This window comes from Apus apus, chromosome 7 (assembly GCF_020740795.1).
Source record: "Apus apus isolate bApuApu2 chromosome 7, bApuApu2.pri.cur, whole genome shotgun sequence".
Taxonomy (NCBI): Eukaryota; Metazoa; Chordata; class Aves; order Apodiformes; family Apodidae; genus Apus; species Apus apus.
This window is the reverse complement of record NC_067288.1, coordinates 7,323,797-7,338,150: the sequence shown is the minus strand read 5'-3', so window position 1 is coordinate 7,338,150 and position 14,354 is coordinate 7,323,797. Positions and strand designations below refer to the sequence as shown.

The following is a 14,354-nucleotide window of genomic DNA, read 5'->3' as shown; positions in this document are numbered from 1 at the left end:
TGATAAGGTTGAACAAAACTTACATTGCAGCAGGTCTCTGCAGACTCTATTAATGATCATCTGCTGAGTGAAAACAGACTGAAGCCTGGATAGCATTTCTGAAAACCTTACCTCAGTTGTACACTATGACCTTTCTCTTCCCTTTTTCTTCCTAAAAGCCATGATGTCATTGTGTGAGCCTGATACCCTGCAACCATCAGAGTAGAAAAGAAAATCATGTGACTGGAAGCTTGGACTAGTTTTTACATTAATTTTCAACCCTTCCATTCCATCAGGCTTCAGAGGAGCAGGTACTCTGTTAGGGACCAAACTGTAATCAATAACATTACTGGCATCTTCAAAACGATTGCAGTTTGGTCCAAGTTACTCAGAACAGTTGACCATATTAATCTAGGGCCTCCTATCCTCCAGCACATGAAGAGTTCCTGGTTGGAGTTTGAACGTTGTTTGAACATCCTGTGTGTTCACTGTTTCCTCAGACTGGCATGATCAAGTATGTTGCCTTGCTCAGACTCCTGTCTGCTCAAATTCTCCTCCATAGCAAGTTTCTTCTCTCTAAGGCTGACTTCTTGACTGTCATGGGTGACTAAACCATTTGCTACAGTAAATATAGTACAAACTTCTTCCATAAGTGGTATGAAATTCATGGGATATTCAGTTACTGCTATTATGCAAAGACTGTTTATTTTGTTTTATTTTTAAATGTTATCCTCTAGTAGCAGAAGCCCTCCAACCATAGTAACTTGGAAAAAAAAAAAACAACCCACAACCAAAACTGTCTTGTGACTCAAGTGATGTCAAGTTTGCAGGCAGTTTTACTGACACTTAGGTACTTTGGCTCTATAACAAACTTTGAAGAGAAGTGTTGTTGGTCTGCTCTGTTTCTTTCTGCACACAAGTCTAGAGGGTTCCTGGAAGGTTTACATTTCTACATTTTGTCTTACTCAGGCTATTTTAAATTTTATTAGTGAAAGGGATCACATGAAAGCTGGTCACTGAGGTACTTTATATGAGTGCTTTAAGGCCATCTGATGCTTAAGTTGATTGAGAAATTCAAGGGACATGCTCAGTAGAATTTAAGTGTTGATCATCTTTAGGGTCTTTCAAGAGAGTACTTTCTGGGGCTCTTTTGAGAAATGAGAATGAATGAATTTATTCCCAAAATAACCACATCAGTTCCTGGTTGATGTACATCTCCTTTGAGGCTGCATTAAAGAAAAAAAAAGTGGGGGGTTAACTAACTCCTCTCTGACTTTGTTTTCTGAGCATCTAAGACAAATTTAAATAATCCAAGGAATTTTAAACAAGAACTTGTTTTGCAGTTTCTGCCTGGGTTTAATGACCAAAAAGTTAATTACAAAAAGGTTCATTTATAGGCATGGCACTCTCTGATACAATCAATCAACCCATGTCTCTGAATAAAAGATGATAACATCTAATTTTTCCACCTATTGTTATCTGGTTTTTGTTTTTCAAACTCATTTCACAACAATAAAGGAGGTGACATCTGGAAAGCCCATTACTTCAGAGTGTGGGCAGGGACAGGTGGCACTTAGAGATCTAAGTTGGTGAACACTTTGGCTTTAATTTCTTTCCTGCTTGACTATGCATAATGATAAGATTCCTCTACTAAGTCTCTCATAGATGACCTTTTCAATATATAGGAGAGATAGACATTATATTGTATCATATTTTTGGGTCTATTTGGGATAATATTAAAAAGTATTTCAGGGAATACATATAGAGAAGGTTTTCCAGATTGAACAGGTTAAGGTTAGTCTTGTATGTTCGCATTTAGGGTCTACTGGATTCTAGAATCCTCCTATAAAGAAAACTTTCTGCAGCAGGGAGAAGTTAATTCACTTCAAAAGGGTACCTGGAGATAGTACAATGTTTGGTTTCTACACTGAAACACTGACAAACAGTAAAAATACTTCCTTCAGAGATAGGGTAGAACACTTAAAGAAAAAAAGTGAGTCACTACAGTCAAATCTAAGTTTCTCCATGTACTGCATCCTGTTTTCCTATACTGATCTGTAGCTTATGGCCAATCTGATTCAACTGGTTTTCTTAAGAGGCTGTGAATGTAACAGGAAATTTCTATTTTCCTATGATATGTTTTTTCCAAAAAGAAAGCTAAATGTAATTTTTTAAAAAATAATTAAAATCAAATAAGCTGTTTGACATACATATGAAATACTTTAAATATTGGTTTACAGTCAGAGCCTGACCTGGAAAGTTTTAGCAGTTGGCTGATAATTATCTCAGTCCAGCTTCTGTTGCCCAGTAATTTATTTACAAAATCGTAAATAGAACTTGTGTTCAAGTTTCTCCTCTGATCATGGGAAGTTTCCAGGGAGGCATGCTTTCCATATAATGTGTAACGTGTCCTATTTTGGAGGAGTCTGCCATGCTGGGCTGGGCACAGCCCACAGCTGTGAAACCCGCCTGCAATGCTGAGGCTGTTTGTGTGCATGGGGGGGAAGTAGGTGATAAGTAGGAAATCACAAATTAACTTGATATAGTGCATGCACCTTGTAAATGAACCAAGGGGTACAGAAAAGTCCTTAACCCTATTGATCTGTATATTCTGCTGTTTCTCTGAAGAACCTCCATTTAGGTAATATTGAAAAAAAAAAAAATACATTGCAAAAGAAGTATGTTATGCTGCATTTTGAAAAAGATTTTTGAGAAATAGAAAAAATCTCTGGATTATTTTAAAATATGTAACAATCATTAAGTGTCTTAAAATGCTACAAATTTTGTACCACTGAAATATTAGAGTTTCTTTCTTTTGTACAGTGGACTAACACAGATGGCACTTGTAAGTTGCCATAAAATGCTTCCAGGTCTCTTGAACCTTGTTTAAATAACTGGCTTTGTATAGTGCTGGTATAGCAACAGATATTTAATACCAGGATTACGACAGCATCCCAGAGACAGCTCTGAATTTCTGCTAGGCTGTTTGTTGCTTGGTGAAATGTGGTCATTTTGCCAGGGACACTGCAGTGGGCTGGAATATCTCTGGAAGTAAAAACCTGGTGATTGACCTTTGTAGTTGTTTTCATGTTCCTACTGCAAATCAGATGAAAGACTTGGAAAGGTATCAAAGTTGGGTTGTAAGGAGCAGAATAGTTTCTTTTTGAGGCAACACCACTTTCCATTCCCACACTGTATCAAATCACAAACCAGAAGAGGTGCTTGTCAAATAAGAGTGAAAAGTCCCTTCATTTTCCCCTCCTCAGATGTTCTGGTCTTTACTAGCTCTGTGTAACACAAGTGGTTGGTGTGCTCCCCAAGAGCTGTGTTAGTTTCTTCTGTACATAGGTGTAGCTTCTTTTTAGAGGGCTCTAATGAGCATGTTATAGTGTTACTTTCTCCCCCTCTCCTGTTAGGGTGTACTGGTCTTAAAAACAGGAAAATGTGATTTTTTCAGAGGCTTCCAGCTACAATAATAAGTGATGGTGGAAGTTGGCAGCAACTGTGACTTAGCTATGTTCCTTCCAGCAGAGTTTTGCTTCTAATACTGAAGATGAGGACCTGCAAGGAAGGAGAAGATGTCCCCAAAGGGTGGCAGTATGAACACAGTTTGATCTCTCTGTGAGATGTCTGTTGGTTTACAGCTTCTCCATTTGCTATAGAATAATGGAGTGTGCCTGACTAACCACTGTTATACTGGAAAATGGAAAATTTGCAAGGGTGACATAAAATCTTGTCTTGCCACTTGTGTGATAACAGTGTCTTATGACACTTATGGTAACTTATCAAGATCAGGGCATGTTTTCATTCACTTTCATTGCAAACTCTAATGTCACAAGATCTTAAACACTTCAGATATGGTAGTGCCCCTGTTTGTAGTTGCATAGTTCAAGGATAACTGCAGCTCTTCTTTTACTTCAATTCTCATCATTACCCACTGTGGTACAGGCTACTTGTGACATTGCATATTTTGCATAGTAAATTCAATGCAACATTTCCAGTTAAATTAAATTACTTTTGATATGAATATTGGTGTTGTAAATTAGAGTCTGGATTAGGTTAAGTAGTACTAGTATCAATATAACTGCTAGTGAGTCTCAGCAGTTGCTGCCTCTCTATGTGAGCAAGTGTGGGGTGATCTGTGCTCAAAATATCAGTATCAAAGCAAATTGAATGAGGGGGTCAGTGATTAAATGGCTTCTATATTTGGTGTTTGACTGGTGCTGGTAGCTGGAGGAAACAGTGGCATAGTGTGACAAGAGAAACATGTTTCAGTGCTTCAGTTAATACAATGGAAAGATCACTTAACATAAGATGTAAAATGACCATAAAATTTTATTTTTAGGTAGATTTGATTCAAGAGTTGCCTGTTATTTTGCAATAAATTAAACAAGATGCTACATATCTGCCTATTGAGTACAAACTTAGAAAAAGTAGAGCTTATGTCATTCTTATATATAATTTAAAATATATCCATTTTTTAAGACATACCAGTTAATATATTTTCATAGCACAATAGTATAATGGAGCTGCACTCATGCATATTAACATTTCACAGACAAAAATAGCCTTTGATCAGTCTCGTCTGAACACTTTATGTACAAAATTGTCACTCATCTTTTTTTCTTCTGAATGTGACAAATTTTTCTCAGCATTTGGCTTGCTAGTCTTGCACTTCCTAATAATCAGCAGTTCTCTGGGCACTATTACTTAGTTCAATGTTCACAGTGTAGTTCAAACAATAAATAGTATCCATATCCTGTCTTGGCTTCATGGTGTACAGGAGGAGAGGACTTTCTCCATCTACTGCTCCCACCCTTGTAACAGTCTTCCCAACTTTTATCCTGTGTTCTCTTGGCTGTGGAGCTGTTTGTATCTCCCTTGTATCCCTCCACCCAAGACAGGGGTTCTCCTTGCCAAGATCCAACCACCCTGAAGCATCTCTCCACAGGATATTTGACACAGAGTCTTCTTTGCTCCTCAATGATTCACACAGTTCATTTTGAAGTGTTGGTTTGCAGCTGGTTTAAAAGCTTCAGGTAGGCTTTGGACTTCAGAAATCTAGGGTATGAATCCCTTTCCATGAGGATGTACACGGTTTTCTGGACTTCATCAAAACTTGTACGAGTTGGGTCTTGAGCTTTTTTGGCCGTTGCTTCCCTAATCTGATGGTCAATATTGATCTGGAAAGTGAAAACCAAATACTATTGACATCTCAAATTTATTCTCTTTCTATATCTATCACTTTGTTAACAGATTTGTAGCCTCAGAATTCCCTCAGTCATTTTGTTCTGATATGGAAATATCAACACACTTCTAACTCTTACATCACAGTCATGCACAAGAAAATATTGCATTCTATTGAAATACAGTTTCTTACAGAGTCAGAAATAATACAAACTCAACAAGGGAATAAGTAGAGGAACATGTCCAGCTAAATCTCCAATTAAAACCATAAGAGAAATCTTGCATAGGACAAGAGTCTCTAATTTGAAATGTAATCAGCATATGCAACTTCTGATTTTTTTTAATGTCCGCATATTTAAAATGTCAAGAAATAATTCATGTCTGCCTTACTAACAAAGATCTGTAAGTATCTGACTTGAAACACCAGCAGTAATTCAAATGGAACTGACTCAGCAAAACATCATGTGCTGAGCTGCTGGTGCCTCTGCTGAGCTTCTGCTAGAGCTGGTCCCAAGTACTGGTCTGTCTCGTGTGACTCTACTTGTAAGATCTGATAATCTTGCAGCTGAAGACAGAAGTGATGCAAGTACACTCATACAAACATGTGGCTGTGTCTTGTTCCTGTATAACTGAATGAATGTATGAGCACCTCTATGAAGCTAGACTGTCTTCTGACTCTCCAGAATCCCTGTACTGTAACATGAGACAGATTTTGTACATACCTGTTTAATAGCATCTGACTGAACAAACTCCTCATAAATCCTCTCTGCTTTGCACTGTAAGTGATCAGACTTGGATTTCTTGTAATCCTCACAAGCCAACCAGAATTCAATGTTTTCCTCACTGAACTCTGACTTCAGAAACTCCCGGAAGACACCTTGACCACCTAGAGCCAACACAAATACATCATCATTTACAACATGACTTTTTTAATGAGGGAGGATAAAATAAGTAGCAGTTGTATTGGAATCTGTTATAGAATCTTGTCAAGCTACAGTTTTTCCCTTCTTTAACATACTACAGATACTTTAATATTAAAGGGTGATGGGAGTCTTCCTAGTTTTGTTCAGTGTTTTTCAATCTAGACCCTTGATACCAAAATAAATAAATAGATTTTACTTTTTCATAAATGGTCTGTCTTAGGGTACAAGTGGAGAGAAAATTCCAACTTCAACTGATGTATTAAGCAGGGACAGAAGACTGAACAAGAATCACTGATTTACTTGGAGTTGATTAACTATACTAGGAGTAGGAAATAGAAGGAAAAACACTTGGAAGCAAAGCTGAGTACAGTAGCCATGTTACACTAAAGCTGTAAATAGCTGAAATGCAACTCGCCAGTCTGCTTGTGTTTGCAGAATGATACAACTTAGTTGGCAAGATTAGATAAAATTTTGTCCTCAGAATAAGAAGAAAGTTATAATGAAGTAATAGACCTACTTTGACTGGCCAAGAGCTTTTCCAAAGACTGGGACCACTGTATAACTTCTTCTGCAGAAAGTCTAAAATGACAAGAAAAACAAAAGACTTAGCAAGAAAGTATGTGGGCTTATTTGCAAGTTTAAAGGAGACAAATTTTATGACCTATTATTATACTTTAGGAATACTTATTAACCTTATGGCTTTCTTATAATATGAGACCCTGGAAGTGAGCTGACATTGAGAGAAATAACCAGAGACGGAAAAAATAATGAACTATGTTGTCCTGAATTCTTTTCTCAGATGAGTTTTTACTGTAACTATGAAGAAATAATTTTGTATCTGTACTTCTGTTTCCATATTGCTGAACCTTTAAGAACAGTAATATCTCTGCATCCCACTTCAGTGGGAAGCATCATTTCTTGTGCACCTTTAGAGGATGGATACAAGGTCCCTCTGAAGAAAACTGATTTCACTGCTGTGTGTTATCCCTCACTCTTTGCAAACACATAGTCTTCACTAAGAAAAAGCTCTGAACTCCATGAATACTTCCTACTTTTTAATGTTCCCATCTTTTCTATTTTGAAAATTCTAGGTATTAAAATAATTGTCATTCTAGTAGTAGTTTAGAAAATAATAGTTTACTATGTAGTAAGCTAGCTATGCTTAGATTTTTTTATAACCTATTGTGTTTCAGTACTTACATGACTGTTTTGGAGTTGGAGGTCTTGATCCCAGATTCAATATGTGGTACCATGCACTTCAAATAACTTTTGAGATCTGTGCCACTGAAATAAAAGAACAGAGGTTTTTTAATCCATTAAGACAGCAGGTGCATTTAAGTTCTGCGTAAATTTCTTAAAACTTTAAACTGAGGCTTTTCCATCCTGTGAAAGGTAACTTGCACATCCAAGTAACTCCTTCTAAAAGACTAAAAGGCTCCCAGTGTATCCAAAAGGTACTCCTGATTACTTAAAGTAATCCATTCATTGTTATACATCATACCAAGCCATTTTAAACTATGTTGTAGTCCTGGGCTTTGAGTAGGCTTTGCAATCATTTAACCTAAAACATGGTGCTAATTCTTAACCTCCAAGATTCTAGTGTTGTTTTCACTTCTAATATGTTAATGTTTATATTAAGATGTATATACTTACAAAGCCTTCTGCTTCTTTTTATGGATTTTGCCTTCTGCATGCTTGCAGTCTTCTTTCCCATTTAATTCAGTCATGTTATTGTGGGGGAAAAAAAATCCGAGCATTGTACTTAAGTTTAATGCAAAGCGACTTTCGCGATAATCCTCCAGGCGCCAAATGTCAGTTCACTGACTGCTCCTGCCTTTTATTGACACAGGCAGCCCTGCTAGTTGGTGTGAACAGATCTGTTTATCATGTATTCTCTCCACAAACCGTGGAAGTTCCCTTTTTGCAGTGCACAGTGACGTGAGTCTTTTGAGAAAGAAAACAGCCGCGTCTCGTGGTTGAGGTTAAACCGGATGAGACTGAATTACTTTGGGTTTGTTTTGTGTGTCTGTGTATGTCTTTGTTACCAAAAAAACACCCAACAAACCCCTCTAGAACTTTGAATTCTTGTCCTTTCCTGATAGGTACTTTCAAATCAGAAGTACTTACTTTGATCAAATGGGCTGTAAATAGTGCAGTTTTATCCTTACAAAATTCATCTGCTGCACATCTGTGTTCTGACATGTTATACTTTATAATGGTCTTGATGGGCTCAGTGCAATATTAGAAAAAAGTCCTTTAATACATGCCCAGTATTAAGGCTCCATATATTGCAAGCTATTTGCAAGTCATCCATTGCTTTTCAAGTTAGAATTCTGTGCTAAAGGAATCTCATTTGTTTAGACACATGTGCTGTGAACATGATTAAAAGTGGTTTTCATGGGAATCGGTTTTGAAGCAGTAAAAAAACTTTAATTTGGTATAAATTTTAAAAATCAGATTATTTGGAAGCATGCTGTCATATTTCAGCAATGCCTCTATTTTTAAATTATTCAGCATGTGTGAAGATTAAGTTAGAGCTTCTGTTTGTAAAGATAATGTGAACATTAAATCATGTCTGAGGGATGCATGCATTCTTCATATGTAGTTGAGCTGTACTGCAAGAAACCATGGATACAAGGCAAGATGAAGAATTGATTGTTACTCTCTGGGTTGATGATCTAGAGGTTTAAGTACTTAATCTAGTCCCTGGACATCCCAATTTCTGCTTGCTGCTTGTTTTAGTTGGGTATTTTCTGGGAGGTTTCAAAGATTTTGTTTTATTGAATAATGCATGTAACTTGGATTCATTACATATAACTCAAACAATTTGTACAGAGCTGCATATAGTTATAGCAACTGAGAACTTGCTCACATGTGTACAGTTTTGTAGTGGAGTGTGATACAAAGGACTTAGACTGTAAGCAACTGTAAGATGTGCAAGCAAGGACAGACAGTCTGCATCACGGTGGCTTTAAACACGGGGCTACTGATCCTCTGGATGTAAGCAGTGACATAAATGTGTCTGCATAGGCTGTACCACAGAACACATTTGTCTATGTGCTATTAGGCAAATGTTGACCTTTGTAAGGCACAGGTATTTACTCACTGTTCTTAACCCCCCGAACACAGCTAAAAAGGAAGGAAGAGATGTTATCAGTACTGAGTTTATTTTCATCCCTAGCATGCTGGGTTTTGGTGTTCAGCCCCTCAGTGTGTTGTGTATTTCTTTGGTTAGTGGCTGTCCTCAGTGAATTACTGGGAGGGTTGTAGAGATGCTGCATCCAGCTTCTTCTCAGAAGGGTGCAATAAAAGGATAAAAGGCAGCTGACACAATCATATAATCATAGAATTATTGCAATTCAGGTTGGAAAATCCCCTTGGGTTCACCCAGTCCAACCATCATCCCTACTCTACAAAGTTCTCCCTTAAACCATATCCACCAACACTACATCCAAACAACCCTTAAACACATCCAGGAATGGTGACTCAACCACCTCTCTGGGCAGCCTGTTCCTGTGTCTAATCACTCTTTCTGGGAATTTTTTTTCCTAATGTCCAGTCTAAATCTCCCCTGTTGCAGCTTGAAGCCATTCCCTCTTGTTCTGTTGCTAATTACCTGTGAGAAGAGACCAGCACCAACCTCTCTACAATGACCTTTCATGTAATTGTAGAGACTGATGAGGTCTCCCCTCAGCCTCCTCTTTCTCAAACTAAACATTTCCAGCTCCTTGAAGCATTCTTCATAAGATTTATTCTCTAGGCCCTTCACCAGCTTCATTGCCCTCCTCTGTACTCACTCCAGCACCTTTATCTCTCTTGAATTGAGGTGCCCAAAACTGGACACAATACTCCAGGTGTGGCCTCACCAGTGCTGAGCACAGAGGGACAATCACCTCCCTGCTTCTGCTGGTCACATTATTTCTGATACAAGCCAGGATGCCATTGGCTTTCTTGGCCACCTGGGCACACTGCTGGCTCATATTCAGCTGCTTGTCAATTAGAACCCCCAGGTTCTTTTCTGCCAGACACTTTCCAGCTGCAGTTCCCCAAGCCTGGAGCGCTGCCTGGGGTTGTTGTGGCCCAAGTGCAGGACCTGGCACTTGGCGTTGGTGAAGCCCAGACCATGAACATTAGCCCAACGATCTAATCTATCCAGTTCTCTCTGTAGAGCCTCCCTGTCCTCATGCAGGTCGACACTCCTGCCTAGCTTGGTGTCATCTGCAAACTTACTGATAATATACTCCATGTCCTTATCAAGATCATCAATGAAGATGTTAAGCAGAAACGGTCCCAACATTGAGCCCTGAGGAACACCACTTGTGACTGGCCCCAGCTGGATTTGACTCCGTTGACCATCACTCTTTAGGCCCAACTGTCCAGCCAGTGCTTGATCCAACAGATTGTGTGCTCATCCAGGCCATGAGCAGCCAGTTTTTTTGAGAGTTCTATGGGGAACAGTGTCATGTTTTTTGGAGGTCCTGATAGACAAAATCCACAGCCTTTCCCTTGCAAATAGTCAGGTCATCAGGTTATAAAAAGAGATCAGGTTTGTCAGGCAGGACCTGCCTTTCATAAACCCGTACTGACTGGCCTTGATCCCCTGGTTATCCTCTATATGTCTTCTAATAACACTCAAGATGATCTGCTCCATGACCTTCCCTGGTACCAAGGTCAGACTGACAGGTCTGTAGTTTCCCAGGTCCTCCTATCTGCCTTTCTTATAGATGTGTCTTATATTTGCTACCCTCCAGTCCATTGGGACCTCTCCAGTTAGCCAGGACTTCTGGTAAATAATGGAAAGTGGCCTGGTCATCACGTCTGCCAACTCTTTCAGCACCCTTGGATGTAGCCCATCCAGTCCCATTGACTTCTGTGTGTCTAAGTGGTGAAGAGCTTGTCACCATTGATTGTGTCACTTCAGTTGTGTGATGCATCCCACCACGTTTCTGTGATAGCCACTATGTCATTGTTTTCCTCTCACCACTTCCTCTTTAATGGTGATGACCTCATTCTGCACCTCCTCCCTGTCTCCTAGCTCATGTGGCTGTACATCCATGGAACAGCTAGTTCCACTGCCAAAGATGGAGGCAAAGTAGGTGTTGAGCATCTCAGCTTTTTCTTCATCCTTTGTTACTAAGATTCCCTTTGCATGCAATAAAGGATGGAGATTTTCCCTAATTCTCCTTCTGCTGTTAATGAACTTATAGAAACATCTTTTATTATCCCTAACAGCTGTAGGTAGTTTGAGAAAATCCCTGATCCCTACCACATCTCTTTGTGATTTGTAGCTTCAGGCTTGAATTTAGAATTACAGTCATGTGTAGGTATGACACCTTAGGTTCTGTGTGTCTAAGAGGTACTAGATAGAGTTGCTCCCCCGAAGAACAGGACAGTTTGCTTGTTTGTGACTATTATCAATGCAGGATTGTTGACAGTTTGTTACCAGACAAAAAATGTCTGTTTTCTATTCAAGTTGCCATATTTACCTTTCTGATTTGTTCAGCTTATCAATGCATGTTGCAGATGTAACTTCAGATAATTTGCTAGAAAGGGATTTTCATGCACTACTGTATGGATTTTTGTACTTCACCTTCTTGGAAGAAGTATTCTCCTGAGTAAATAAAAGATGGTATTTTTGTCTCTTACATCCAGGTAATGCTGTTATCACATGATATTTGAATTGTTTTCCAAGTACTTTATTTAGTAGAGGATATCAGTTCTGTTATTATTAGACAACGGTGTAGTTTGTGGGGTAGAACAGTTTGGTTTCACTATGAACTTTGCCCTTGATATCTTAAAGGATTCTGAAATGAGGCTTTTGCAGAGGCCCCAAGCTTATATGCAACAGAATTCCATCAATTTGAGGTCTTTTGCAGCTTTATACATTCTACTTATTATCCTGTTGGGACTTCAATAGGAGATGATATTACTTTTCTTGTAAGTGTTACACTGAATGCACTCAGGAATATATTGATGATGACAGACACCAACAGAAATAAATGCAGGAGGTTTTTTTGGCTGCATTTGTTACAGGTTAGAGGAAGTCTGGGAAAGGTGGGAGGTAAACTACACAAGAAAAACGCCTATTTGTAGAAAGATTGTATGTAGACCCTTGTAGGATATTACACCACTGGCCTCTGGGGTAAGTAGTAGCCTTTGCTTTTAGGATCCTGGTGCTACTGGATCTGAAGACAGTCAAAAGGGAAGGAGGAATAGGTAGAGTACTGTAAGAGGAGAAAAAAGTTGTGGTTACCAAACAGACCACCTGGCATTAGCTGACGTTCTTACGTTTTGCTGTTCTCATATTCTGAATTTATAACAGTCTTAGGATACTAATGTTATGTCCTGGGCCTCTAAGCTGTAGTCTGAGAGCACTATTCAGACTTCCAAATCAGTAAGTCCCAGTCTCTGGACTACTATTGCTGCTTTATCCCTATGCAAAGAAAATCAATTTTTTGATTTTGAGAAGGAATAACCAGTGTGTATCTAGGAGGAAGTGTGGCACCTAAACTTCTGGATTTGGGTCATAGGAAGTGTAAAGATAACGTAAAGCAAAAATATCTTCCCATTCACCTGTCAGCCTTGCTCAAACTCTGCAAAGCTAAAGGCTACTGCATTCAGTAAGCACAAATCTCAACATGGGAGTCTGGTGATTATTCACCTTTTTTCCACTATAGATAGACATCTATTTCTTCCTCTGAGTAACTCTGATCTTGAAGGCATCTTCTTTTCTCAGGAATAGCTCTGATTTACTCATTCTGTGCAAGCCTATGCAATTTTAAGATTTTGTTTGTTAAGCCCAAAGTGAGTTACCTGACTTCAAGAATGGGAAAAGTGTCTGCAAGACTTAAGGTGAGAGGAAAAAAAGAAATTATAATATTGGTAGGGCTGACAAGAATTTTTTATTACTTGAATTACGTTCTGCTTCTGCAGACCACAGGAAACCTGGAGAACATCTGCATGGAATTCCCTAAATTAAAAATAATTTTTAACTTTTAATGTAGTTATTGATAATACTGCTTTGAGCAGGAGTTGGACTAGATCCCACAGAAGGACTCCATTTTGAACTCCTCCAGCTTGCATAACTATTGTTTTTAATACCCTGGCTTTTATCTGTCAAGAGTGCTATTTACTCTTAACATAACTTTATAATACTTCAAGGTCTTATATGTTGATCCATGTTTACTATCTTTGTTTCCTGTTGACAAAAGCATAGTATGGACTCTGGTGGGATTTAACATAATACCGTGAGTTACGCTTATGCCCTGACCCAATGGAAAGATTTTGCATAACTTTAGTCCTAATTTGCTGGGTTTTTTCAGTTTCATCATGAGATGCTTGGTAATAGACCTTTCACCTCCCACCATCTTAATCTACGTATATAATACTACTATATATTACTATATGCTATTACATATTACTATAATACATATTATATAATACTATATAATACTATTATATACTCTATTTCATGTGAAGCATGATGGCTAATTGCTTCTTGAAATACTTTTAGTAGTCTTCTTTTCTTCTATCATTATCATTACAGGAAACAGCAGAAAGTATTTTTTGAGCTTTACCATTTTAAAGCTTACTAGAATAACCCCATCAATTCGTAGAGAACCCTCTTTGTTCCAAGATTGGCACTGCCTCATTTGGCTCTGTTTGATAAAAGGAGTGTTTTTTACAGTAAAAATAGCCCAGCTGGCTACCACCAGCTGCTTTTTACTGTTTTCTAGATGTCTAGTCAGTTTATGATGAGTAATTCACTGAACTTAATGTGCACAGAAGAAACTTGCAAATACTTGCTAGTATTCAATTTATTTCCATGCACTGTTTCCCACTCTTTCAGGTGATCACTTGGTAGAGTTCAAGAGAAAAAAATGTGAGAGAATTTCCAAGATTGCAACACTGGACAAGTTCAGTTAAAACAATCAGGATAAAAAGTCCCATGAACTTTAAGTCCCACTTGCTGGTGTAAATAATCTCAAGCTTCTCCTTCTCACTTCTGCTTTTTGTTTTCTTTTGGTGTCTCTTGACTGGCCTTACCCTAATTTGTTCTCCTGTTCAGCCCTGGCTGTTTTTTTTTTAAAGTTGTATTTTGGTTTAGGCAAGCTCTGTGTTTCCATGTATGTCCAATTTTTAGCTTTACTGAACCTTGTTTTTCATCATATGCTTCTCTGGAGTGCTGGGCTGGAGGGCCAAGCTCAAGTGCCCACTCAAGCAGTGCTGCCCCATTGCAGAATTTCCACTTATAGGTCATGTAGA

General features: G+C 38.5%; 1 protein-coding gene across 1 annotated transcript; it reads right to left on the bottom strand.

Moving 5' to 3' along the window:
- Positions 1-4,296: 4,296 nt before the first annotated feature.
- On the bottom strand, positions 4,297-7,948 carry LOC127387381 (regulator of G-protein signaling 1-like). The gene is made up of 5 exons (XM_051625637.1): positions 7,743-7,948; positions 7,290-7,373; positions 6,607-6,668; positions 5,889-6,052; positions 4,297-5,162 (listed from the first exon to the last, which is right to left on the bottom strand). The coding sequence occupies exons 1-5, from the start codon at positions 7,844-7,846 to the stop codon at positions 4,977-4,979; spliced, it is 600 nt and encodes a 199-aa protein (XP_051481597.1). The 5' UTR covers positions 7,847-7,948; the 3' UTR covers positions 4,297-4,976.
- Positions 7,949-14,354: the final 6,406 nt, after the last annotated feature.